We start from the raw sequence: 27,375 nt of genomic DNA on the forward strand, positions 1-27,375 counted from the left end.
TGTACGGCTTAAAATTACAAAGTTTTAACTATTGTGTCAGTAAAAATGAAGAACTGAATGTATCTGGGAACTGCTACAATCAATCAGTAGAGGATATCTACTGTAATGTATGCAAAAGTCACTCAGACCAGCAAATTGTAAAATAGAGGTGGCAAGCCTAAGCCCTATCAAAAATAGTATGTTTTCATTTCTTAAAAATAAAACAAGCCACAAAACAAAACCCTGTTCTGATTCAAATCATGCAGAAAAAGCATTCTAAAAGGAGAAAGAATTGACTAACTTTCAGTGATGACTGAAACACAATTAGCAACGTCTATTTTGATTCAGAGTTTGCCACTTCTTCTTAAAGGAGATTATAATCAAAGATAGTTAAGATCTGGTTTGACTATTAATGGCTCATTTTATCCTTCCTGCTTGCCCATTTTCACCAACTAACAATACAGTGAAAGTAATCAATGTCATATGAACTCAAGGCCATATGAACTTTTTCCTCAAATACCAGTATTTTAAAGGTGACAATTGGTGGTTGGTGATGGTGGGGGCGAGGAGGAAGAAAATGGCATTTCTATTAAAAAAAAAATTAAACTGAATCTGAACTAATAGTTGCAAAGCTTGGATTGGTGAGTAAAATGCTGTATGACATATGGAACAAACTGATCATCAGTCTAATGTTTACTGTAGCCCTTCAAAAGGCCAACTGCTAGCAATTTTTGTCAAGGAAAAAAACCGGTTAAACACAGGTGAATACCATAATACACAAAAATAAGAAGAAAATGAAAGAAGAGGTGAGTAGCAGTACTTGTGGAAGCTAACCAGCTACCAAAACAAGACTATTTTCTTGTTACCTTTTAGAAGTGTAAAGTTCTCAAATGTATCTGCTCTTCATAAATTAACCTAGGAAGTAGAACTGAATACTGAGGAATCATTGTTGCAGTTTCTGCAGACTTGAAAGGGGAGCAGAACTGTGCTTCTATTGACAACCTAATAATCTAATAGGGATGTAATGTGAGCTGTATTTGAGAAAGTGGTAAAAATCAGTCTGCACAGAAAATTTGATAAACTAACAAGTGAGCATTTACAGCTGAGAGCTTTACAACATAGTTCACAACTGGTTTTGTTAGGTCTTAAGTATGTGACGTTGGTAAAAGCACATCATCCTGTATTTCAGGATAAAACTATACAAGGAACTTGAACAAAAAAAAAAAAAAAAAAAGAGTTGAAGGAAAAAAAAACCAAACCACTAAACAAAGATGTAAAACATTTAACTGATTTAACAGGATGTATGTTAAAACAGCCTTCTAAGTTACTATGCAAAAATTAAAAATTATTCTACATATGTGCAAAGTGGAACCTCTGCGAGCCAGTAATAAGATAAAACCATGGTCAGAAAAGATTAAAGTAACTAATTCCCCAGTCCAATGAAAAGTTGTAAATTTATAAATAAGGATGAAAATTCCACTAATTCTTTATAAGCATCTATATAAAGATGACAGAACTACAGATAGAAACTGGAGGAATTTAATAATTTATGCACTTCTATTCATTGTTGAAATTTGACCAAATTCGTCTTGAGGCTTAGCCAAAAAGTTTCTAAAGAGGATGGGTTTTTACAGAGATATTTGTCACTGAAAGTATTTATAAATTCCTAAGTTTACATCAGCACAGCTTTAGAATAAAAAAAACCCACCTGCTAGGGGAAAAAAAAAAAAAAAAAAAAACCAATGCCAAAAGCGGGATAACAGGAAACTGTTTTAAATTTGAAACATTAAACAATGAAACCCTTTTTGTCCTTATAGAATTTTTGTCTTTAAGATTTTTGGAAAAATTTAAATGACCACTTACATGCCTTCAACTGTGTCAAATCTAAAAAACAAAAAATACAGAGGCTTAGCTTAACATGCTTAAATAAAACCACAAAACCAAAAAGCAATAATTAAAAAAGTAAATTCATTATTAATAGATTCCTAAAGCTAATTATGTGCTCCCCCAAAAGCAAATTTTTCAAATTTTTCACAGTAAAAGGAAAGACTGTTAGGTAAAGCTTGTTATATTTATTTCAAATTCAGTTAGTAAATCACTACACCATGTAAATATTAATGCAGGTTTGATGTGCAGATACTTTCAGGAATAGTTTCCCTAGAATATGCATGGTTTTAAAGCGATTTTAAAGATCTTAGTGACACGAACAACCACTTTCTCTAAAGAAGTTTTCGGAAACCAATGCAATATCGAGGCTTATCTGTTAATTTAAAAATTGTCACCTAGAAAAGGACATTGTATTAAAAACCCCATGAATGTTCTTGTGCTACAAAAAGAGCACTTCAATGGCCAGCAGAGGTCTCACCGGCGGCTGAGCTCAGCTCTGAAGAAGGCTTGGCTGCAATGTCACCTCCCCAGAGCATGATGCTTAACCCGAGCATGCCTTGTGTTAGCACTTCACTAGTATGACAGGGCGGGGGGGGGGGGAAGCCTGAAAACAAGATTCTGATATTAAGTCTTCCCATATAGTAAGATAGGCTTAATAACATTAGAACTGTTTCACAGAATTCACTAAGAATATAGGCAAAAAGAGTTAGAAGTAGTCTAAGCTAAGAAGTTAGAAGGACCTATGCATTGTGTATTTTGCTACCCTGTGTGACAGGTTATTGAACACATCAGTAGACGGATAAGGCTCATCTTTACAGAGTACAATATGACTTTCAATAAAATAAGGTTGAACTTTTAAACTTACTGAAGATATCTGCTTCATACAGCAAACTGAGAAGATTTCTCAAATTAAAAATGTTAAGTTTCAGAGCAAATGCCAATTTTCTCACGTCATGCAATACATGTGTGAAATTAAAATTAGCACATAGTTTGAAGAGACAAGTTATCCATATATGTGAAATTACCCTTGACATTTATTTTGGGTTTTTTTTAATGATTGGGATGATGTTGAAAATTTGAAGAAATCGGACACTAAATCTAAAATACAAAAAGGCTACATAATCATGGAAAATACATGCTTTGGATTGCTCTTAGGTCAACAAGCTATTAATTAGAGTTTCACCAAATCAAAAGAAGACAAATCAGAAAAAATTATCAACTGGACAGAAGAAACTGCTTCAATTCATCTACACAGTATTATTAAAACTGGTAGCACATACTTCTATTTGTTTTCATGTTTGCATTTTTGTTCAAAGAAATATGTTAACAGTTGCATGAAAAAAACAAAGATCTGCTAAGATCACAAAAATACAGCTGTTTTAAAGGTACAAAAGGTCAATCCAGTCTCCAACAGCTGGCAGTAGGAGATACTTTTGGAAAAATGCAAGAGCCACTGCATGTACATCCCCTCTTACGTGTACCATCCCAGCTTACAAAAGAACAGTTTAGGAGTTTCCAGAGCCAGAGGTTGTATCTGTGTTTAACAGTATGCTTGCAATACCACCAGATAGCATCAGAACACGTCTCCATTCTCATCTAGAGATACAGGATCAGAAAGAATCAGATTTCCAGAGGACAGGTCAAATATTGCTCCATTCTGAGACACAGACACTTCTTTCAAAAGGCAAGCAGGCAAACACAAAATTCCTAAGGGGATGCACAGATAAACTGTTAATATCTGTTCTTCCCTCTTTCAATTAATCTCCAGGAAGACACACAGTTATTAGGAAAATTCCTTCTATGCTGCTTCAACTATGCTAGATTCAAAACTACGAAAACACATTGAAGCCAAAAAAGCATGTTAAAGCTTAAAAAAATGCTGCAACTTCACATATGGCTAAGGTAACAAGACAAGAATAGCATCAGCTGCTTCACAACCAGTATATGAGTTCAAGAATTTATTTACTTAAGTCACCTTATGTTTGGACAAACAAACTCTAAGGAAAGGTTCAAAATATTTTGTACAAGTTTGCAATAGATTTTGCCATCTTTCAGATGGCTGAATCAAACAACCTTCCATAATTTATTTCTTCTCTTGAAAAAATAAAACCTGATAGCTAAAAGCACCTGTTGGGTTTGTTAACTTCCAAGCTGCAGTACTGAAGTGTGCTCAACGACAGATTTCTTATGGAGAAAATTGTTCCAAAAGGCACGTTTACCTAGAAATATTCAGGTGGGACAGCACAGTGACCTGAGATGGCAGGAGATGCAAAAGTAAGCATGCTTCAGAAAGCAGGGTAATTCCAGACCCTTTTAGCGCAAGTTTTAGCTAAAAAGGAAATCTCAATGCTATCAACAATTGACTACAGGGGGTGGGGGTGGTGGTGAATGAATGACATGAAAACAGTTTTTAAACCTTCTGGTAGATGCATTTACACAAAAACACATCTTGTTATGTTTCCAATATGGGAATAAAAATTTTTTAAAAATCATTGCATTATTCTTTTTAAGAATAACGCAGCATAACCAATCCTTACTTCAATTAGGTAACAGTCTGTAGGTGCAGACTAACACAAATCTAAGCAGGCACAAAAAGTGGTGAAAGTGTTATCACTAAAATTAAGATTTTTCTGAATCTAGGGAAAACATACTAAAATTTTGAATGGGATAAAAATTAGTATTAGACACCACAAAATAAATCAAAACAACTTCCTCTGATATCCATAACTGCAATGAAAAAGTTTCAATTTTCAGTACAAGAATAGCAAATAATGGTACAGTAAAAAGTATAGTAATAGCAAATTAGAAATCTTGGAGGACATGCAGAATTTTCTATTCTGCACTACTGTTAATACACTATCACTTCAGCAAAGAGAAAGTGGGCTCAAGTTCTTGCGCTCAAGCCCATTTTCTTCTCTGATGAGTCCACCTGCACCGTTTTGTTCTCAAATGTGCAAACTACCTCACATTCCGCCCCCCCCCCCCCCCCCCCCCCCAATTTTTACACAGTGACTACCTCATTTAGTAATTTTACTTCTCAAAACTCCTCCTCTTCCTACCACCAACACTGTACTGTGGACAAGTGTAGCCTGAGAAATATTTCTAACATACTTGCTATATGCATTCAGAAGCCTTGAGATACAAGTCAGGGATAACGTGATGGCAAGAAACATGACAGTGAGAAGTAACCACTGCGTTATGGATACACATATTTGAAGACTATTCTTTTTAAGACTTGACCTCACTACAAACTTTACCTATATTTAAGTACGCTTTTGAAGAGTGGATAACTGACATCATATTTTTTGTCAATGCTGAGGAGGGAACCCTCAGGTAGACTCACACTAGATGAAACTAAATCATGTCCACTTAAATCATCCCCTCACAGGCACTTTCAAAGCATTAAGACAGTGTAGCATAGACACTCCTTTAGTGAAAAACGGCCTTGTAGCTGTCATACAGATGGGAACAGCGCATATTTCCATCTAATTTCGGGATCTTTTTCAGGAAAAACAGCTATAATTTGGCATATCATTAGCTGAACAGAATACTACCCTATATTTTGGTTGAGAAATTTGTGTTTTAATATAGTACAAATAAAAAAAAGAGTATCACTAATTACTAATTACTTATTCACTAATTATTGTTTATACAGTTGATGCATGTAGAGCAGAAAAAAAATACTTAAAGAGCGTAGCTATTCTCAAATAGCATTATAAAATGAAAAATACAGTAGAGCCTACTTTTAAATCTTCCAATAGTTTCATCAGGTTGGCAAACAACTTGCTGTCAGAGGTAATTAAAATGACATACTAGGGTTAAAAAACCCCAGCAACAACAAAATCCAAAAACCCTGCATTGCAACTCTCCTCTCACAGAAGATAAAGATGCTGCAATAATTTCCCCACCATGATCAGGAACCCTAGAAGTAGCCAGGGCAGCATTTCAAAGATGACAGTAGTACATCTGGATTTTCAAAGTTTCTAAACAAACATTAACCCGTTCTTCTCTAAAACATCCCTGACACTGAGTATTGACCATTCATACCAAAAGAGCCAATAATTCCAAAAGTAGTATATATACCAAAATAGAAACACTAATGCACAATAACTTTGCAGTAAGTACCAGTGAAATAAAACTTATAAACCAAAATACTGAAAGTAAGATTCTCTTCAAAACTGAATCTTACTAAAACCCAGTAATTTAACATGTTCAGATAAACTAGTGTAAACCTTAGTGAAACACAAAGAAAACCAAATCGTAAGTAAACCAGAAGTGTTAAGACCAAACACAGTGAAGAGGCAACTGACAGGAGGATAAATACAAAGCCACCCCCCCAAAAAAAACCCCACCACATACACACAAAATCAACCAAACAAAAAACAGAGCAAAAAGATTAAAGTGCAATACAACCTTAACAAGAACTTACTTTGTTAGCTGCCCTTTATTTTTGTTGTTATCAACACCATTGTATGTAACAGCTGCCAGTTTTCTGCTTCTGTAGTTCTCATAATGTACATTGTTAGTGACATCCTTCAGGTCCTGCATATGAGTTCTGTCAATAAGTGTAATTTATCAGCTTAGTGCACAAATACAAAATACTATCTGAAAAATAAGTCCAAGTTAATTTTGCAAATTGACTTAATTAAACTACATCCCTCCATTAATGTTCCCCATAATGTTGTCATTCTTCCATTTAGATTAGAGCTGTCAAGACAGCAAAGTCACAGAAATACCAGATTATTTTGCACTGAACTATCTCAAATTTGCAATATTCCAAACATTAAATTACAGGACCAGTCTTTGGAAAATTTGAGTTCTGTGGATAAACTTGCAAGTATTTAGAGAACAGATATGAAAACTGTGTATTAATACTATAGTAGGCGCGCCAACGTATGTCAGGCAAGAAACAACAAACAAGCCAAAACTTCCTAGTTTCTTTCTTTTAAGTCTGCAAAAGCTAAATGTAAAGTTCAAGACTAAGATACAAACATTAGCTTCCTTTAATAATTTTCTATCATCAGCTTGGAGAAAAGCAAAGCTTAGTAATCAAACCACCAGTTGTTACAGCAGATGTCACTTACTGAACTGCTGTGAGTATAGGACTCAGTGCCTAACACAACGAAGCACAGACAGTCTTGCTTTAGACAACTGCAGCACTGAAAATTTAAATTAAAAAATGCCTACAGACAACTTGGGTTCCTATGGTTTATCACAATTTTTAAGAACAAGTAATCAGAAAGTAAGGAGAACTATTTAAAAAAAAAAAAAATCACCACCACCACTTGCTAAATGTGGTTAAACAAGATACCATAAAGTCTAAGATACTGTTTACAATTAAAAATATGGGGATTAATATGAACTCACTATCTCAAATTCTTTTTTGTGCCAAGTATGATTTTCAAATCTCTCAGACATACTAGAATACTTAATGTTACCTGTAAGTTACTTACCTTATCAACATGTTCCTCAGAATTGTGAAGTCACAGTGTTCACCATTTTCAACTACAGAAAGAAGTAAATTCTTGTTGAGACGCCAACCAAAATATGTGCCTTACACAGAGGTAAAGCTTTTAGATGTCACCCATCTCCTACATTCATTCCAACAACAAATTACTTCCAGCCTTTCCTTATGCAAACAGTACGTGTGTTAACAGTAGGAGAGCATTAACAATATAACTATATCAATATATCTTACCAGCAAAGTTCCTATGCTCCCCTAAGCCACACTGGCAAACTGTACTTCAAGTCAGTACAGAAGATTAAACTACCGTAACAGAAACACAGATTTGCCAGTTTAACTAACTTTATGATTCTTTGGAGGCCCTGCCACCACAGTTGTATAATTAAGGATCAGACACCAACTAAAGACCTCAGTCTAGATCCAGCTATATCCAAAACCTTTGGAAGACAGACTCAACGGAATCTATTTCTCCCTGCCCCACCAACTGAGTTGCAAAAGTCTTCATTTTAATGTGCATTTGGTTCTTTATTAACTAAGCAAAGGAAGGTTGTGTATTTAATTTAATGCACCTGTCTACAGGTCAAAAGAAAGCACTGGCAGCTGTCCTTAGATGCCACCTATTCCACTGTGCCTATCATCCCATTACTGGAGAAGAGGCTGATGCTGCAACTGGCATTTCCTGGTAGATAATGAAATGACACTGGAGAACAATGCACACCCCAGAACTCTCTCGCGTGCAGAGAAGGCAATGCACACAGAAGAAAGGCAGGTTCCAATGTGCCCCTGAAGTAGAGAGGGACATTTTCATGGGAAGGAGGAAGAAAAACAAGGATGAAGGTATTAAAATAACCCAAGTAAGTTCAGTGAAACCTACAGAAAAATGAAGCACATGGCCTCTTCGTGTGTTCATCTTGTATCTGCACTCCTGCATTATTTTCTTCCATGGTTTTACACAAACTTGTAAGTTCCACTCAGATAGTACATGAAGTCATACTCCCAAAAAAGCATCATCTCCAAGTATTCCATCCTTATTGACAGACTCAAAGCCACTTAAAGAGGTTCCTTTTAGCTAGGCTAGTTCTTCCCTTCCCAAATCTGTACAATCATGAGTGTCAAACATTTATGAAGTTTGTTTTAAAATAAAGAAAAGCAGCACCATTTTGTACGTCTCCAAATGCTAATGCAAGAGTCTTAAATAAAGCTTGATCCTCTCTGGTGCAGCTGGTTTTTACTTTCTGCCAAACCTCATTTCCTGCCAGACTCGCACTTCAAAGTGCTACAGCATTTCTCTTTAAAGTATTTGTCCATACACTGCTTGTTGGTTGGGGTTTTTTTTTGTCTATTTTACACTGCGTCAAATTTATAGTCCATTGCTCTCGAAAGGCAGAAATAGTGACGGTGGGGGGGGGATCTTCTCTTCATTCAATACACACGCACTACAAGGAAAAAGTTCAATGATCATGGAAAAACAGTTTAATAGTGATTGTTTCACTATACAGCATGGTGCAAGCCATGCTACGTGCCATTTGAAATAAGTGAACAGCACTAAAGGACAAGCAATGGTTGCCAGAAGAACATGCAGTTATCTTCAAGCCTCTGTAACAGTGGAAGTTTTAAATTGATTAAAAGAACACAAAAAAAAAAAAATCCCTGTCAAAAGTATTCAATTCATTACTAGGTACCTTCCTGTTGCTACACCCTGGCAAATAAGACTCAGATGTTTTAGGAAAAAAACAAGTTCTTCCAGAAACTTTAAAATGTATTTTAACATTTATAATGTAAATACTCTAGAAAGAAGAATTTAAGTAGTAAGTAGTTTTTATATGAAGAAAATTAGAGTGCTAGCAAACAGTTGTAATCTAAGCCTCATCATTAACTGCCCTAAATTACTACAGGTTTTACAATTCCTCAGTGAGGCTTCAACAGGAATCTGTCTGCAAAGTTACATGTTGCTTTACCTTGTTCAAAGACTGACAGAATAACAAGATGGTATATTCAATAAATTTCCAGACCAAAGCACATTCAAATTAAGCATGTGAAACATTTCAAATCCAGACTAACGTCTAAGAAGTTTTAAATGGATAAAAATCATGAGAAAGCCTTACCTTCTGCAACACCCCATGGGTACTGCCTTCCTCTGACTCTCTTGCCATTGACTTCGATGATTGTATTACTACCTACCACAGCAAGAGGTAAACGGTCCTACAAGATAAAGCATTACTTCACAAATCAGAATTTCTACTGCCAAAAGATACTGAAAGCATGCCCATGTATAAACTTGACGTAAGCTAGTTTAGTGCTATAACACTGCAATGCAGCTTACCCAAAGTGCAAGAATAGTTATGTTTACTGACCTCTGCCTAGTTTAGTGACATCTATATACACACACACCCCTTTGAAATTCCTTACACTGTTGTATTCTGTAAATCTAGTTAAGAAACAGACATTACTGTTAGCTAAGCAACAGGCAAACCATTTCCTGTTTACTCAATTACACAGTGATTATTTATCAGTTCATATTCCCACTGGCTACAAGGACCATTACTTTGACTAGATTTTGTACCCAGTTTTCAAAGGTTTGGCAAAGAACTACTTCGAGTTCTTCTTTTCAGCTGAACCAAAAATCCCTCCAGTGTAATAAGCAACAAAGGAGCCAAGAGCAGCTTCAAGTAGCTGAAAGGAACAGTGTGCAAAGCTAAGCATTTTGGACTTTTGTCCTTGCTTTTATTCTGCTCTTCTCCTTTATGCTTAGTCCCAGAATATCTTCCATTTGTGCTATTTATGTTTTTCTATCCTAGGTGATTCCCACAGTAACAAAAAAAATTTAAAAGCTCTTAACAGGCTGTTAAAGCTACTGAACAAACAGAAGCAAGGCTCAAGAAACATATACAAGATGGACTCCAACATAAAAGAACAAACGAAAAAACACAAGTAAACAAAGAAAAAGCCTTTCAAAAGCCTGACAGTCCTTTTCATTTTCTATAGTCATTAGTCGCCATTAAGGTTTCAGTATATCAATTAGTCAGACAGCTATTAACTGTAATGCACACACTCTGTGCCACTGCACACCTCTGTCTGAAAGACAACCCTTGCCTCCTTCAAAGCTCAGAATCAAACCAAATGTGGATAAAAGTCAAATAGGAATGGAATAAAAAGAAAGCGATCTTTTAAGAGTTTATTAAACAAACATGCTATCTAGTGCTCTCATTCTGAATTTTAGCCATTAAAGGATTTAAGTCTTCTAAGAGTGTCATTCATTGCTTCTGCTGAGGAACAGTGACTCTTAGAACAGCTTTACTTCTGATTTTTACCTTCTAGACATTTTGGTGGGCTCTTCATTAATGACAAAAAGCTTTTCACTCTCTACCCTCCCCCCTCAGTAAGCAGTTTTTCAAAAGAAAATTATTTACCTTTATCTTTTTAACAATCTTGTTTTCTTCTTCATCATCTGTTTCTGGAAATTCATATATTTTAATTTTGTGTTCTTGGATTTCTTTCATTATCTAAAACAAAAAACATGTTATTTGAGGAACATACTTTGTAATAACTGTATTTCTTACTGCAATCTGATTCTCCCTCCTTCTGTTTGATATGCAAGATCCTTGCATATTAAGGTGATTAAGTTACATCACAAAACTTGCACATGTTTAACACCATCAGGTGACCCCAAGGGATTATTAGCATGACCATCTGTCCTTAGCCAGGAGAAAACAGGATCACAGCCAGAGCCTCACAGCTAACAGAATACTATCCATGAGTACAAGGAAGCAAAAATGAACGTAAGTTTTCTACAACAGGGCAAACAGATTTACACTAATGGGAATTCTACCTGCACATGCAAAAACTAATGCAATACAGCCTAAATTCTCAGACTAGTCTGGCAATTGAGTCCCTTAAGGAAAAAAAAGATTTGAATAGATAACTGCAGGCATACTTCAGCCCTTTGAACTCCCACAATAGCTACTGCTGTCACTCCTTTTCTGTTTCTGTCTCACCTGAGCATCAGTTGCTTGAAGCAGGATCACCTGCCTCTTTTAACAGAGCTTGTGACTTGACAGACTGACTCTAGCAGTCAGTTGTGTCGAAAAATATTTGCAAGCACTAATGAAAATTTAAGAATAACTGACAGAGTCATCAAAAATGAGACTATACTGGTTTGGTGCTCAATTTGTCTGAAGGATATTTTTAAAAACAAGCTAAAATTCTGGAAAGCTCACCAGAACAGAAAAGTATTAGACCGTTTAGCTGACAGCTACACTGCTGAGCCCTGGGGAATATTTCTGGTTCATGGGTTTGCAATCTTACAAGAACGTAAGTTTCCAATTCATGCAAGAACTTATTTTCAAAATTTGATTTAGGAAAGTCTCCCCTATTTAACATCAACCCATTGATAAAGCTGCTTATACACTAAGAAGTATTCTTCATTCTACCATCTTCTCCCCCCTTACATCAAAAAAACCCCATGAAATGCAACCAGAACAGACTTCAGGTCTATAGCACCTTGCTTAAGTTTCTCCAACACAAAAAACATCCTTTAATTTTTAGTCTTAAATCAAGAGTTTTGTACACAACATCTCTTAATGCCCACTTCTTTCCAGAACCTGTGTCCTTCTAAACTACCACTGGACACAGTTCAATAAAACAAACTTCACGCCTTGTCTTGTCCTGTTCTGGGTCCTCCTTATCCTCCTCATACAATACAGCAAAAGCTAAACTTTCTACTCTGATCATGTAGTTAAAATAAAACATAAACCACTTGAAGACATTAATACCAAATTTATTCTACAAATACAAAGAAATTATATCAGTTTTATCAATGTTAGAATTATCTCACCATCTTTAAAATGCATTACCACAGCCCAAGCCTGAACGACAGGTATACTGATTCTCATCTAGTACCTGAGGCATCTTTAATAAATATAGCACATCAACATGAAAGTGAATACCACAAGACAATCAATAATACTGTTAAAAAAAAGGTTGTTTTTTTTTTTTTTTAAACACACAACTTCTGTTAGACACCTAAATCTTGAAAGCTCCCTTCCTCCCTTACTGATTTTTATCTCAGCAGTGAATTATTTCATTTGGCTAAGAATCATACTAGACTTGAAACCTCTTCCCCTGAGGACAGAAACAAGACTATTTCACCAAGAAATATAATTAAATCTAGAGATATAAATTACTTAGCTTTGCTGTCTCAAGTCATTGCTTCAGGGTTTAAACTCTGTGTGTAAGAAGTTAAATCTCACCATTTCCATAGGGATCAACTTACTAAATTATCCCATGTTGTAAATACGAATCTTTCAACTCACCTGTTTTTTAAACTGTTGGCATTCCTCAGGTGTAAGTGTGTCTGCTTTGGCAATAAGTGGAATGATATTCACTTTTTCATGCAGGCGCTTCATAAACTCTATATCCAAAGGCTTAAGTCTGAAAGACAGCGTTAGAGCTTTGCAATTTATATTAAACAAACGATTTAAGAGTAGTTGTCAGGACAAATCTCAAGACACATTTATGAGTGATAGATGCTTGAATGACATTCAAAAAGGCTACCTGCAAGTGCTATAGGAAATCCCCTAGAATTGTATAACAGAGGAGTAGAGTCAGAAGTTTACTAGTAGTCATGAGACTTCTGCTAGCTGAAATTACACTCATTTAAGCAAGTGATAAGAAGTCTCCTAGGAAGGTAGTAAAGCTCGTGTCATTAGCTGGAAGATAGTCCCATTTAAAGCCTGACTTGTAAGAGTTTACAGTTGTGAATCACCCTCTGCTCACATACGCAGTTTCAGTTTCTGAAAGCGATGTTTATTTGTATGCCTCTTCCTGAGAGTGGGCCGTGAGATTTTTTTTTTTTTTTTGGTAGATTAGATTGCTGAACACAGTAAATTCTGTTGCCTGTGTAAAAATGAAGTAAAAATATCTCATCTCTAAATCACTATGTATAACAAAAAGACCATTATGGAAGTGGATGACAGTGGTATAAAAACTAAAACACCCACCATATGGGTATAGAAATATAAATATATATATATAAAAAACCACATCAATGTGGATCAAAGTGGTCAATATTTCCTGCTTGCTAAAGTAAACCCACAGAGGTTTTGATGCATTAATGCTTCAGAATTATAGCAAGTTTAGTCGGGCTTAAAGGATTCACTTAAAGGATTTAACAAGATTATTTCTCATATAAAAGAAATTAGGATTAGGAACATTAAAACCAGATTCATTTGGTACTCAAATTTAACTTCTCCAAACCGTATATAAAAGAATAAAGAAAACATTAAAGAACACATATTTAATAATGTCACTTTCTACCTGCCACTGAATTTCTCAGCTTCTCAACATGTTTCCATTAAATAGCTAACATTAATGCATGTCTAGATTAACAGCACTGGTTTGGCTATGCATTCACCTTAATATGCTTTCCCTGTCCTCACTTCAAAAAGCTACCTAGGGCAACACCAGGTTGAAGGGGAGTTGCCAAAGCAGAATAGTTCAGAATGACAACAGTGCTCACCTAAAGGTCTTGAGTTTACAGTGGAGACTGAAGCAGGAAGCCTTTACATAAAGATCCTAGAATTGCAGAAAGGGGCTGCAATACCTTATCACCCCATTCACTTACCTGGAATGCTCCTCCCGCCTCTTCACTCTCTCCCCCTACCCCACACAAACTAACCCATCAGTTCAGATGTTTATGGAGATACCAGCTAAAAATAGTGGGATGCATTAAATGGAAGGACCTCACCTGCAATGTTTTTTTCCTTTATAAATTGCAACAAGCTGGCTTTTACATATGTATTAAGTCATAAGGACAAACAGAAGTAAGTGCATCTACAAATGCTTTAATTCAGTGTAAATACAATCATGCATTAAGAGTGAAGAGTACACTACTGGATGGGTAACGTGCTGCCGTCTGCACAGGAAACATGATGGAAGACTGCACCACCACAAAAACCAGGTAGGAAGTGAGCAATGCCCTTTCAGAGAAAACAGTACCTTAAAAAAGGAAATGAATGCTAACAGCAGCACCATCTGTGCTCCATTCATTTCCTTAATTAGATGACAATTCCAAGCATTTACTCCAGTAATTGAAAAACACTATGCAAACCTAGCTCAGCTTTACACTTCCACCCCGCCAAGAATAACATGAAATACCTATACAAGGAACATACTTTCCCAGCTTTTAGCCTCTCAAATTTAGTGACCAAAACTTAATTTATCTGAAGCACTACCTTCATTTTTCCTTCCAAACAATTTGTACTTCCCACTGGTTTAGAAAGTTTTAATGGATAAAGGGGGGTATGGGGGAAAGACAAATGTTTTTTGAAGAATCTGAAAATTAGCTCAAAAAAGATTGACAAACTCAAGGAATGGATCATCTTCCCTTTATTTAAGTGACATACACACTAGTAAAAGAGTGTACGCCAAGGATTCAAGTGTTTGCATTTAAAATTGACATGCATGTTAAGGAAAACTGACACTGTTCAACATGCATGTTGAACAACAACAAAATGTTTAATTAAGGCAAGTCTACATGAGAAGAACTCTTCTCCACCTCCCAATATTTCTTTCCAAATTTGAGAAGTCTGTCTAGTTCAAAATTATTAGAACCATTCCAATGCTAGCCACAGAATCTGAGTGTAATAGTTGGCATCTTTCACTGCCTGAGGAATATTCCTCAGAATTCTTCATTACTCCCTTCAACAAGTTTTACTACTTTTGACCCATACAATAGAACAAGCTACTTTATCTTCTCCTCCTTCTGGTTTTGAAGGTGTAACTTAAGAGTCTCTGACAAATTTAATCAGTTATAATACAATAATAAAATACTAAGCAACCAATTTCCGATACAGTCAATCAGCATCTAATACACCCTGGAAATGCAGTTCTCTCTCTCTACCACTAGATAGAAGTCTGATCAAGTTAAAAACTAAGCAGGGGTGGAAGACTGCATAGTAATTGGAAAAAAAAAAAAATCCAGAATGCCTGTATTGGAATTGTCACTAGACAAAAGATTACACCCTAGGTGAATTAAAGCATGCTTATAAGGACGCACGAAACTTCCCATCTTCAATTTATCCTTAAAACCAAAGGGAAGGAGGAAGAATGGAAAGGAAAAATCCTGCTGCTTGAAGTGTGAACTAGTTTCTCCTTCTAGTACAAAAAATAGATATATAGATCATAAATAGACCTGGCACTTGTGAACACCTGTGTATTTTTAAATTGTTCCAAGACTGTTTTTCTTGTTATGTAATTAATGTGCAATCATGTTTTCTGGTATTCTAACTTATTATTTGTTTAGCTTGCTGATGTTTGACAAGCCAAAGTAAGCTCATCTTTGAAATTAAGCATGGTCTGCAGGCCATTAAGAAAATCCCATTTGGAACTCTACATAACTAAGAATGCCAAATTTGGATATTTATCTCAGATAAAAGACAGAGAAAGGAAACATAAAATACACTAATACGAACCCATGTCCTGAAGGAGCAATGAAGTATAAACAACACTGCACTCTATTATCTGGCATCTGACGTCTGTTCACTCGAGATTCCGCATTCAGGTAGTCCTCAAATTTACTGTCAATGTAGTCGATAACTGGCTGCCAACTGCATAGGTTACATGAATAAAAACCTGTAAGTTACATCATTTATGTAAAAAAGTCTGTCTTTGCTAAGAAATAGATGCACACTGTTTCCCCATGGCTTGCTTTTTTTGTTGTTGGTGGTTTTTTTAAGAGACTTCAACACAGCACATTTTAAGTGACCAGCTCCTCAACATACAACCAAGTTACACAGCTCTGAAGATACAATGTGTGAGTTCACTGAAAAAACCTTTCAAACACAATTACCGTCATTGTAATAGCATTAAATAAAACACTTAAGAACAGTAGCCAAAGGAATATGCTTTACTGGTCACATCTTGTGACAGCACAGAAGTTTGTTCTGCATGCTGCATGTGTGGATAAAGAACCAAATGCTCCATACACTTTAAAAGGAAAAGCGGATAGCATTTCAATCGAGTTATAAAGGTACTTGGAACTACAGTAGTTAAAGTTCTCAGCTAACTGAAAGTTTAAAAGCATTAATATTTTAACTGAAGATCTAAATCTGCATTGTATTGTATCTCACACACACACAAAAAATACAATCTAGAATTACTGTAGGAGAACATACAAAGAATGTCTTACCAATTACTATTATCCACAGCATCTCCAAATCCTGGTGTGTCAACTATTGTAAGTAGTAACTGAACACCACCCTCTTTGATTAAAACTTTTGACTGCTCAACCTGTAAAATGAATACGGTAAGATTAAATTTTTAGCAATTTAGTCACCCCTCCTCTTAAACACTGGGAAAAGCATCCAATGAATGAGTCTGACAAACAATTGCTAACTTTTCTGCTTCACAGAGATACTGGGACTGTATTTTGCTTATAAAATCCCAATAATTTGATACTCATTATTTTTTTTAAGAAAAGAGTAATAATTTAAATAAAGCCAGTGATAAAAGAACCTAAGTATATATGATATCTTAATATTTTAACTCCTGTTGAAACAGAGAAAACCCTAATCAACAATACTAAAGCCAGTATAAAGAATGAAATAAAAAAAACAAAATTAAAAAAGGTGTTCTCGGATATCCAGTCATTCTGATACACCAGGCATTATACTTGATGAAATTGTGAACTTTGGTCACTTCAAAGAAAATTACACTTTTCAAAACTAATCCTCCCCCCAAGCACCTTAGACACTACACTTCTAGTCCTGTTAATGTATTTTTAAGAATACATTTATTTTCAGCTAGTATAATGCTTGGGAAAGGAATCATAGAAAGTGATGTTTCCTGTTACAGACTGATATTGGAAAGTAATACAATCTAGCTGCAATCTGCTGAGCTAGACCTCCCGTGACCATAGTGGATTGGTTCTTGTTAGCTCAGGTCACTGATGGAAACCTGGCTCAGAAGGCAACTGCATCAGCACAAGGCATGATGCAAGATCTGGGCGTGGAATGCGTGCCTCGAGTTGTGACCACCCATCTGCAGTACAGCTCAGTCAGCTTGCAATAAGCATGTCAAACAGATTAAGCATGTCATGACACAGAAAATTTAGGCTAAACAGCAAATGGACTGCTACCCCCTTCTTTCTACTAATAACTCAGTAATTATTGATAATGCCAACATCAGGTGTATCTGCCTGAGAAAGTGCTGTACACCATTGTCGTATCAGTCTGATGCACAGCAGTAAGAAATGACAAACTTGTGTTAGCATGTTGGCTCTTTTCAATTGCTCACACATTTAATCATAGTTTTGTCCCTGATGTTAAGACCATTCCTACTGAATCACTAATGATGCCATTTTCTAGATGTGGATTCAAGAAACCAACCACACAAGCCATTTATTCAGAGCCACACACGAGCTGGCAGATATTGATGCCACCTTGTTGCTCATTGCTTAACATTTCTTAAGCCTCCTGAACCCTAAGTGGGGAGAGAAAAGAAAGTTAAATATAGCTAGGTGAACACCTGCAAGAACATTCAGTAATGAACTTCCAGAGAGAGTAGAAACTTGGATAATAAATCCTGCCTGGATGGTCTCTTGACCAACTCAAGATTTGAAAGAGATCATATCAATGCTGCTTAAGCACTTGCACATCCCTAGTTTTATAGGTGAAACAGATTCTCTCACAGCCACACCTGAACATTGTTGTAAACACTTTGCAATCACTGGTTATGTGATGCAATGTAAATCTACAAGATTAATTAACACTCTGCAGAAAGTCAAACTAAATACCTCTTGCACAAGCAAAACACTGATTCTAGTTCAGAAGAGAATATACAGAAACACAGAAAACAGTAACTAACTGCAAAGAAAGCTCCATATTTAACCTCTGAGTATGCAGGAGGCTATTTTTATCTACTTATCAGTAGGGATCCTACCCGAGCCAGATCAATCCCTTTCACTGCTAGGTCTCAAAAAATTCTCAGCTACACTATGTCTGTCTACAGCATGCAATTGTCATGAGCTGGTTCCTCACCTAAGAAAAAGACACACAAAAAAAAAAATCAGTAAGGCAGCTTCATAAAATAAGAGACCCCAACACTGGGCTACCTGGATGCTAGTCACAGAAGAATCCAGGTTGGGGTGGACTTCAAGGCCATCCAATTCAACCTCCTACTTGAGCAGGACTTACTGCAAGGTTAGGAAAAAAAGACATAAAAAACCCCCCAATGCACACACACCAGCCTAAGACACTGCCAAGTTACCCTCTCACTAACTACAACTCCTATCCTTCCAAAAGTGTCCAGTTCCAAAGCCATGAGAACCTAGGAATACATGCAGTGTTTTTAAAACTTACATTCTAATTGCAGTGATTGTATTTTTCCCCCCTCAAGACTTCTACAGAGAAATTTTATTGTACACAATCTATGCCAGAACTGAAGACAGTAATCCCCAGCCACACAGTCAACTGAGCCATAAGTTTACTACTCACAAGCTTTAGCACACAGGAGATTAACTTCTGATTCCTTGCATTCTTTTTACTATCTTGCATATAGTAACCACAAAGCCCCCCTATAACCACACTCTCTGCAAGTATAAGAAACCCATAACACTTTCAAAATCCTAGAGATGATAGTTAAGAGCTGTACTCTTGCCAAGTACTACAAGATATCAGCTTTATTCTCCAGCACAAAAATTCCCAGCAAGAACCATTAAATTATTAAGCACTCACGGTGGAATGCTTTTACAAAAGAAGCAATTAATAAAACATTATCTTGAACGTGTGTTTACAACAAAGGAAAAGGAAGGTCAGGAGATCCTCAGAAATGCCACACCAAACATTTTTCCTGATTCTGTATGCTTGTAAAATGTAAGTGTGGCTGAATTTGTGAAGTCACCTTCTGACAAACGGCCTGCAGTAACTGAGTATCTGCAGGCAGTGCTAATACCTTACTGGGTGGTGAATATTTAAATAGATTCTTACTTTTCATAAATTCCTGTAGGTATCTTGCTATCAGAGCAGGGTTTTCAAAAACCTACAGAACAAAAAACACTACTTGATCAAATTAAATGTCCTATGCTTGCATTGTGGACAGTCAGACCATATCCACCATACATTGTGAGCGGTAGATCTACTGGTAAGACATAGTAGGTGAAGAACCTGCCATAAAGCCTCCGTAAAGTTGCATTTTTCTAACCTAAATGGATGTGTCCATACATGGTCAAAGGCACAGAAAGCAGCAACATCTGGAAAAGATCCAGAAAATCACTGTAAACTGGTGTCATTCACAGTTAAGCATCCAACTGCATCCTATCATCTGATTTACAAGTATTCCCAAGGGATTCATGGAAAGCATTAGTTCAAGTCTTGGAATTTAAAACTTTTTAGTAAAAGTCTCCTCCAAATGGCCATTTTCCCATGCACTCCAGTCAACTGGGTCACACGGATCTCCTTGGCAGTTACTACACAGCACTCATGATGCTTGTTTCAGCTTGACTATGTTTAAAGGATTAAACAAGCCTTTACCATACCCCATTTAAGACAGTCAAATAATGATCAGAGAAAACATATTTCATACCCCATCATTTCTGGAGAAGTTTCCTTTGACTTCATCTGACATCAAATCACTTACTATTAACTGTTTTTCTGTGTTTTCCATGAAATTAATACAAAGAACCTGCCTCACAAAACAACTTCAAACTGCAATTATTTTCAAGCCCAAACAAATACAGGTTTTATTTATCTATGTGAAACTCTTACACAAATCCTGATCAGTAAGTTATTCCCACCATATAAGAGCAGGTGATTATTAGCACCAAGATTTAGGATGCTCTGGTGGTCTGTCTCATCTCTACCCTACAAAACCCTTGATATCCTCAAGTTAATAAATTTTACACTGGCAAAGAGTACAAATGCCGTGGATCCAAATAGCAGCTCCGACTATTAATTCTTTAATATGTGACTGTAATCACCTCCACATCATACACATAGTTGCTAGCACACACAATTTTCAAGGTTGTAGGGGTAAAAAATTTTATCCTCACTTAGACACTAAAATGAGATAGCTTCAGTTTCCTTCTTAAAATGGTATGCTTACTGATTTTTCTTTCATTACAACAAGTAACTGAAAACAAAGCAATGCTGCACTACAAGTATACTCAAAAAGAATACTCATTAGATAAAGTAAGCAATAGTTTCTAAGGGGGAAGGTGGTCTTTAAATATATTTTATTCCAATCATATTATTTGCTAAGTCATGATAGACCCAATTCACTACTGAAAATAGTTTTGTCTAGCTCTCAGCCACCCTCGGGCTTTAGCCCACACAGTGGAAGTGAGAAAAAATGCAATGTCTTTTCAGCCAGGGCTCTGTTCAAGCCCCACCCCCCCCCTTTCCCCCCCTTTTTTTTCAGCTTTACATGCCTTAAAAAAAAGAATAAATTAAAAAAAAAAAATTAAGCGAAGCTTCCTGAAAAGTATGGGGGTTTTTCTTCAACCAGTAAATTAATAAAAATGAAACCACCTCTGAAGAACTCAAAAGGTCAGGATGAACAGATCATCTAAGCTTGCACCTAACAGACGAAAGTACTTAACTCAGATTCCAGAAGCTCCACACACAGTTTTAGTTTAATTGTTCCTACACTGATCCACCATGAGCCAGGACAGGGCTGAGTTATCTTTGAAAGATGTCTCGTTACTTTTTGTTAGTTTGTGTGTAAATTCTTCCTATGATTTTTCCCGATTTAAAAAAAAAAAAAAAAAAAAAAAAAAAAATCTTCCAGTGACAGGAAATCCAACCCACCGTTACATTATTTAAACTATAATTCAATGACCATAACCTGAACTGGTTTAGCTTCCTCTAAGCCAACGTGAAATCAACAGTAATGAAATCACACTACGTTTCTCTTCCAATAAAAAAGAAGTCACCCTCCTACTTACTTTTCCAACAGTCACTGATTATTTCATTAATAACTACATTATACCAGAGCTTAACTATTTGCACACCTTTTCTATCCCACTTAACATCTTTTTGAAACAGGTACATAAATTCAACCCTTCTAATTCAAATAATGGTCTAATGCCCCTGCTAACAAGCTTTTAAGTCCATTTTCTCAGAGTCACTATGGTTTTACATTAAACTGATAAAATAGCCTAATAGACAAGACCAAAGCTTAGAAGAAAATAAATATATTGTTAATCAAACTCAGGATGTTCAAAACCTTTCTTCCAAATTAAAAAATTGATATTATGCAATGAATACATTTTGTATTAGTATTCAAGGCTTCGATGTTGAGCTAACTGACAAGCAATGTCATTTAACCTTCTTAGTATGAGCATAACTAACTGTTTCCTGGCCCTGTGGTAATTATTCAGTGTTCTGAGACTGGATTAAAAAAAGCTGTACCCAAAACCCCAAACAAAAGCAAACCAAAAGCCCCACAAAACAGTAAGGTCAGTGGATCATAGCACTGGAGCACAGTTATTCAATTCCACTGAATAAAAAAAGCATTCAATTTTACAGCTTGTGTTCAGCACCTTGCGTACCCTCCTAACTCAACACAAGGCTTAATCACTTTATGACAACTCTGTAATTGCACAATCACTTCAGTCACAGCTGAGGTGGTATGAGACCATAATTTTGCAGCTGGAGGAACTCTGGTAAACAGCAGCAGCAATGGTGAGCACCCCCGGTCCTTATCTGTACAAGGTTAGATTCCCACAAGCTATCTTCACCAAAATCTTAAACAAGTGTCTGATGTGCATCAAGAGATGAACATGCATCGTTATTCAGTTGCTCAGCTGCAGAGGCAGAAAATAACCCCATTGAAATAACCTTTTTATAATATAAAAAGCATGCTCCTTTTCTTGAGAGGAAAGACAATTGATCAATAGCAAATTATTACACAAAACAAATGGATCAACTTCAGTTTTAATACACCATAGTTTCTAAAAGCTTGCCTCAGTCAGGGATTTTAGTGCACATCTACATATTTCTACAGATATACTCAATATTTTAATTGATAATAAAATCTTCCATTTCCAAACAGGACTGCACCCGTATGAGGTTTCTGAAGTACAGGCAGAACACAAAGTACTTCACACATCAGGGCTCGCACACTTCACCAGGCTGCAAGTTTCAGAACCTGGAAGTTTTGTGTAGCTAAAGTACACTGAAAGACATACTGAATATTTCTTAGCAGTTCACATCATGGCTAAACTTATTTGAAATACAGGTGCTTATGTGACAACTTGTCACAGTTTAACCCCAGGTGGCAACTAAGCACCACAGAGCTGCTCGCTCACCCTCCCCCCTCAGTAGGATGGGGGAGAGAATCAGAAGAAAAAAAAAGTAAAACCCATGGGTTGAGATAAAGGCAGTTTAATAGGACAGCAGAGGAAGAGAAAGTAATAATAATTATGATAAAAGAATATACAAAACAAGTGATGCACGACGCAATTGCTCACCACCCACTGACTGATGCCCAGACAGTCCCTGAGCAGCAATCGCTGCCCCCCAGCCAACCCCCCCCCAGCTTATATACTGAGCATGACATCATATGGTATGGAATAGCCCTTTGGTCAGTTTGGGTCAGCTGTCCTGGTTGTGCTCCCTCCCAGCTTCTTGTGCACCTGGCAGAGCATGGAAAGCTAAAAAGTCCTTGACTAGTGTCAGCACTACTTAGCAACAAGTAAACCATCAGTGTGTTATCAACATTATTCTCATACTTAACCCAAAACACAGCACTATGCCTGCTACTAGGAAGAAAATTAACTCTCTCCCAGCTGAAACCAGGACACAACTGTATCCCCTTACATTATTAAATTGCAAGTTACATTGTTCAAGCTGCAGTTTTTCCCCCCCCCGAAACATACCTGTACAGTCTTTTTAATTCTGTGTGAAGGACCTGGATACTCTGGGGAATACAATTCTGTTAAGAATAATGAGTTGATTAATGTTGATTTTCCCAGTCCAGATTCACCTGGAAGAAAACAGAACCATTTCAGTAAAACCAGAAGTATCACACTGAGTATAAACATCTAGATCTACATTTTAAATACTCTTGAAACATAGTACCTGAAAACATGCACTGCGCTCTGAGGCTTTGAGAATCTATCATCTTTTCCAATTTCAAGGGAAACCCTGCAAATCCAACTGTCACTGTTGGGTTCTATAGACATTCATTTTTCTGAATGCATTTAGCATTTCTCCATTGTTCCCATTACAACACAGAAAGATGGTATTACCCCACATTAAATTTTATAAACAAGCTATCTTCCTAGTATGACTTCCTATCATAATGCCAAAGCAGACTAAGCTATCTCTTTTATTTCAAGTATTATTTGAGAGTCTTATTGCCAGGGAAGGGAAAAAAGAAGGGGGAGGGGGAGAAAGAGAGATTGAGATTAGTTTGGTCTAACTACTAAAGCCACAAGAGCTAAAATGAAGTTTCAGAACTATGTGGTTTGCCTGGGAATTTTGTTGTTGTTGGGGCAGGGAAGGAGGATTGGATTTTGTTTGTTTTTTGGTAATTTGTTCATGAGCAACAATAAGTCAGCCTTGCTAAAGAGTCTGGAGACATTACTGCCATGACAATCCAAGCAAATACAGTTACAATTCCCACAGCAAAGATTACCCCCCATTTACAGCTCTACAGAGACAGAAGCAAGAATTTCAGATCAACTACTTATTACCGTATTTAAGACGACAAGTCTTTTGCTTAGTTTTCTGTTGTAAAGAAACTACTTCAACTCACTGGCATGAGAACTAAAGAAAAAAGTATATGAAAATGATGCTTTCTGTTTAAGTTTTCATATGCAGTGCTGTTAGTACATTGACCTGAACAGAAACAGTCATACAGAAATTTGCTCTTTAAGCTAACAAATTTGGGTGCAAACTACATACTTTCACTGAGGGAGGAGAATAAGCTGCACTGCCCCCACATTTTGAAAAGAAAAAACCTAACTGGCTAATCCCTCCATCCTCAACAAGTAATGGTTGATTTAGAGACTAAACTCAGAAAGGTTCAAAACTTGTCTTGAGATAAACCTCCTGGGTTAATGCAAGTAATCAAGAGTTACAAAACAGAAAGTAGTTACTAACTTCAGTAGACAAGACCTTGTCTCCACTGTAATAGCTGGCTCTATTTCATACACAGGCCAGCTTATACACATCAGCCATCTCGATTACAACGGTGTAGTTCAAAGTCTCTGCAGTAGCAAACAGAGCAATCTGATTAGCTATACTGTAAATGGATTAGCAGCTGATTAAACATTGCAACTAGAGCTCCTGCAGGCTGGCTACATTATTAGCAGTGCTTGTTCTTCAAACCCCACCCTGTCCGACAGATGAGCTAACCCATGCTGCAAGCAGGGTCTGGCTACAGCCGGAAAGATGGGCTGCGGCAGCCAAGGAACAAGGAGATACTCAAGTTATAACCTCAAGATAGCAGTGCTGGGAACACTAACCCCAACACGACAGCGATATGCGAGCCAGGAGGGACAGGCTTGCCGACAAACATTGCATCACTACCACTGCAGATTTTGCCTCTTTCTGTGGTCAGATGTATTAGACATTTCAGAACTGTGTAGTAAATAAAGTGCCTAAAAGTGTTGTAAGGAATGCATGTCTTCTACTCTGCGCTTGCAAGATCTTTAGGGCAGGGCCAGCTGCAGTTGAGAGGCTTCCCTACCAAGTCTGCAATAGAAAGAAGCTTCTGAAAAGCACAGCTTTCCAGCCTCATAGCTGCAAGCAGTTTGAAGCTGAACCTCCTCCATCTCACAACTCTGCTCAAGATGTATATATCATTCCAGTTACACTGAAGAGTTTTTTTATCCACCCTATTGAACCCCTCAAGAGAAGGGCTCTGATTTTGTGATGTACAATTCATATTATTTCAGTGAACATTGCTTTTTTTAGTTAACAATAACCTTGCAAAAGGTTCTCTACTGCACTATTTAAGAAAGATTTGCCTATCAGATTCTACTTCAATATACAAAAAGGGATGTCCCTTCTTCTCCCTTCTATTAGGGTTACTGCTGGTCTTAACATGCTACAGAATTTAAAGTGGAAAACACTCGGAACCACTTCTCCCGAAAATCACAGTGCTTGTCAAGTTGCCACTGAAATTCAACATACACAGATAAGATTTTCAGTTTTGAAAGAACGTGATGGAAAACAAGCAGCTCGCCCTCGATAGTTCCTGCAGCTGTGGCACTCCATACCAAGTAGTTCCTGAACTGCTGAAGCATTACGCCCTGATAAATTTGAGGTTTGCTCCCCTCACAACAGTAGCAAGGATGCGAAAGCAGTTTTGAGCTGAAATTAGTGAAAAGACAAGTATGCTAAGGATATTTATGCACCACCTCGTCCCCAAAGGTGCCCAGCTTCCTAGATACACCTACCCATGCTAACTTGAATCAGCCAGTGCAGATTCTAAGTTTAGACTGCTTAACTGCTACCAGTAATTGAGGTATTACATGTAAGAGTTTGCATAAATACACCGAACCTGGATGCGGTTGTGCCGTAGAGCATGTAGAGCTTGACAGTGGTGATGACAAGGTGGAATGCTTATGGGTAAGGATGAGGGGGAAGGCTGGAAAGGCAGATGTCCTGTTGGGAGTCTGCTATAGACCACCCAACCAGGAGGTAGAGGTAGATGAGGCATTCTATAAGCGGCTGGCAGAAGTGTCGCAATCGCTAGCCCTTGTTCTCATGGGGGACTTCAACTTGCCAGACATCTGCTGGAAATACCACACAGCAGAGAGGCAGCAGTCTTGGAAGTTCCTAGAGCATGTGGGGGATAACTTTCTAATGCAGCTGGTAAGCGAGCCTACCAGGGGAGGTGCCCCGCTTGACCTGCTGTTTACCAACAGAGAAGGGCTTGTGGGAAATGTCGAGGTCGGAGGCCGTCTCGGGCTTAGCGACCACGACATGATAAAGTTCTCAATTTTGGGTGATGCTAAGCGGAGGGGCACCAAAACTATTACCATGGACTTCCGGAGGGCAGACTTTGCCCTCTTCAGGACCCTGGTTGGGAAAGTCCCTTGGGAGGCGGTCCTGAAGGGCAAAGGGGTCCAGGAAGGCTGGGCCCTCTTCAAGAAGGAAGTCTTAAGGGCGCAGGAGCGGGCTGTCCCCGTGTGTCGTAAGACCAACCGGAGGGGAAATCGACCGGCCTGGCTGAATAGGGAGCTTTTGCGGGGACTCAGGGAAAAAAGGAGAGTCTACTGCCTTTGGCAGAAGGGGCGGGCAGCTCAGGAGGAGTACAGGGATCTTGTTAGGTCCTGCAGGGAGGAAATTAGAAAGGCAAAAGCCCAGCTAGAACTCAATCTGGCCAGTGCTGTAAAAGACAATAAAAAATGCTTTTATAAGTACATCAGCAATAAAAGGAGAGCCAAGGAGGATCTCCATTCTTTGCTGGATGTGGGGGGGAACATTGTCACCGAGGACAAGGAAAAGGCTGAAGTACTTAACGCCTTCTTTGCCTCTGTGTTCAACAGCCAGACCGGTCATCCCCAGGGTACTCAGGCCCTTGAGCAAGAGGATAGGGATAGGGACCAGAATGGAGCCCTCATAGTCCAGGAGGAAGCAGTTAATGACCTGCTATGCCACCTGGACGCTCACAAGTCTATGGGGCCAGATGGGATCCACCCAAGAGTACTGAGGGAGCTGGCAGAGGAGCTTGCCAAACCACTTTCCATCATCTATCAACAGTCCTGGTTAACAGGGGAGGTCCCTGATGACTGGAGGCTTGCCAATGTGACGCCCATCTACAAGAAGGGCCGGAAGGAGGACCCGGGGAACTACAGGCCTGTCAGCCTGACCTCGGTGCCGGGGAAGATTATGGAGAGGTTCATCTTGAGCGAACTCCACAGGCAAGTACAGGTCAACCAGGGGATCAGGCCCAGCCAGCATAGGTTCACAAAAGGCAGGTCCTGCTTGACCAACCTGATCTCCTTCTATGACCTGGTGACCCGCCTGGTAGATGATGGAAAGGCTGTGGATGTCATCTACCTCGACTTTAGCAAAGCTTTTGACACCGTCTCG

The 27,375-nt window shown here is 37.7% G+C and overlaps 1 protein-coding gene across 3 annotated transcripts in view; it reads right to left on the reverse strand.

Annotated features, from left to right (window-relative positions):
• The window catches only part of SEPTIN7 (septin 7), a 67,183-nt gene that overhangs the window by 4,762 nt on the left and 35,046 nt on the right, over positions 1–27,375 (reverse strand). Inside the window, exons 2-10 of one of the 3 annotated variants that reach the window (XM_075706321.1) lie at positions 23,205–23,311; positions 16,518–16,618; positions 15,802–15,936; positions 12,643–12,760; positions 10,741–10,833; positions 9,436–9,532; positions 7,320–7,371; positions 6,296–6,421; positions 1,843–1,863 (exon numbers count right to left, since the gene is read on the reverse strand). In XM_075706321.1, the coding sequence (XP_075562436.1) occupies positions 1,843–1,863; positions 6,296–6,421; positions 7,320–7,371; positions 9,436–9,532; positions 10,741–10,833; positions 12,643–12,760; positions 15,802–15,936; positions 16,518–16,618; positions 23,205–23,311 (850 nt within the window). Of the gene's footprint in view, positions 1–1,842; positions 1,864–6,295; positions 6,422–7,319; positions 7,372–9,435; positions 9,533–10,740; positions 10,834–12,642; positions 12,761–15,801; positions 15,962–16,517; positions 16,619–23,204; positions 23,312–27,375 lie in introns of those variants that run through there. The other 2 variants (XM_075706322.1, XM_075706323.1) reach the window with 2 other exon arrangements.

This window comes from Pelecanus crispus, chromosome 2, assembly GCF_030463565.1.
Source record: "Pelecanus crispus isolate bPelCri1 chromosome 2, bPelCri1.pri, whole genome shotgun sequence".
NCBI classification, from domain to species: domain Eukaryota; kingdom Metazoa; phylum Chordata; class Aves; order Pelecaniformes; family Pelecanidae; genus Pelecanus; species Pelecanus crispus.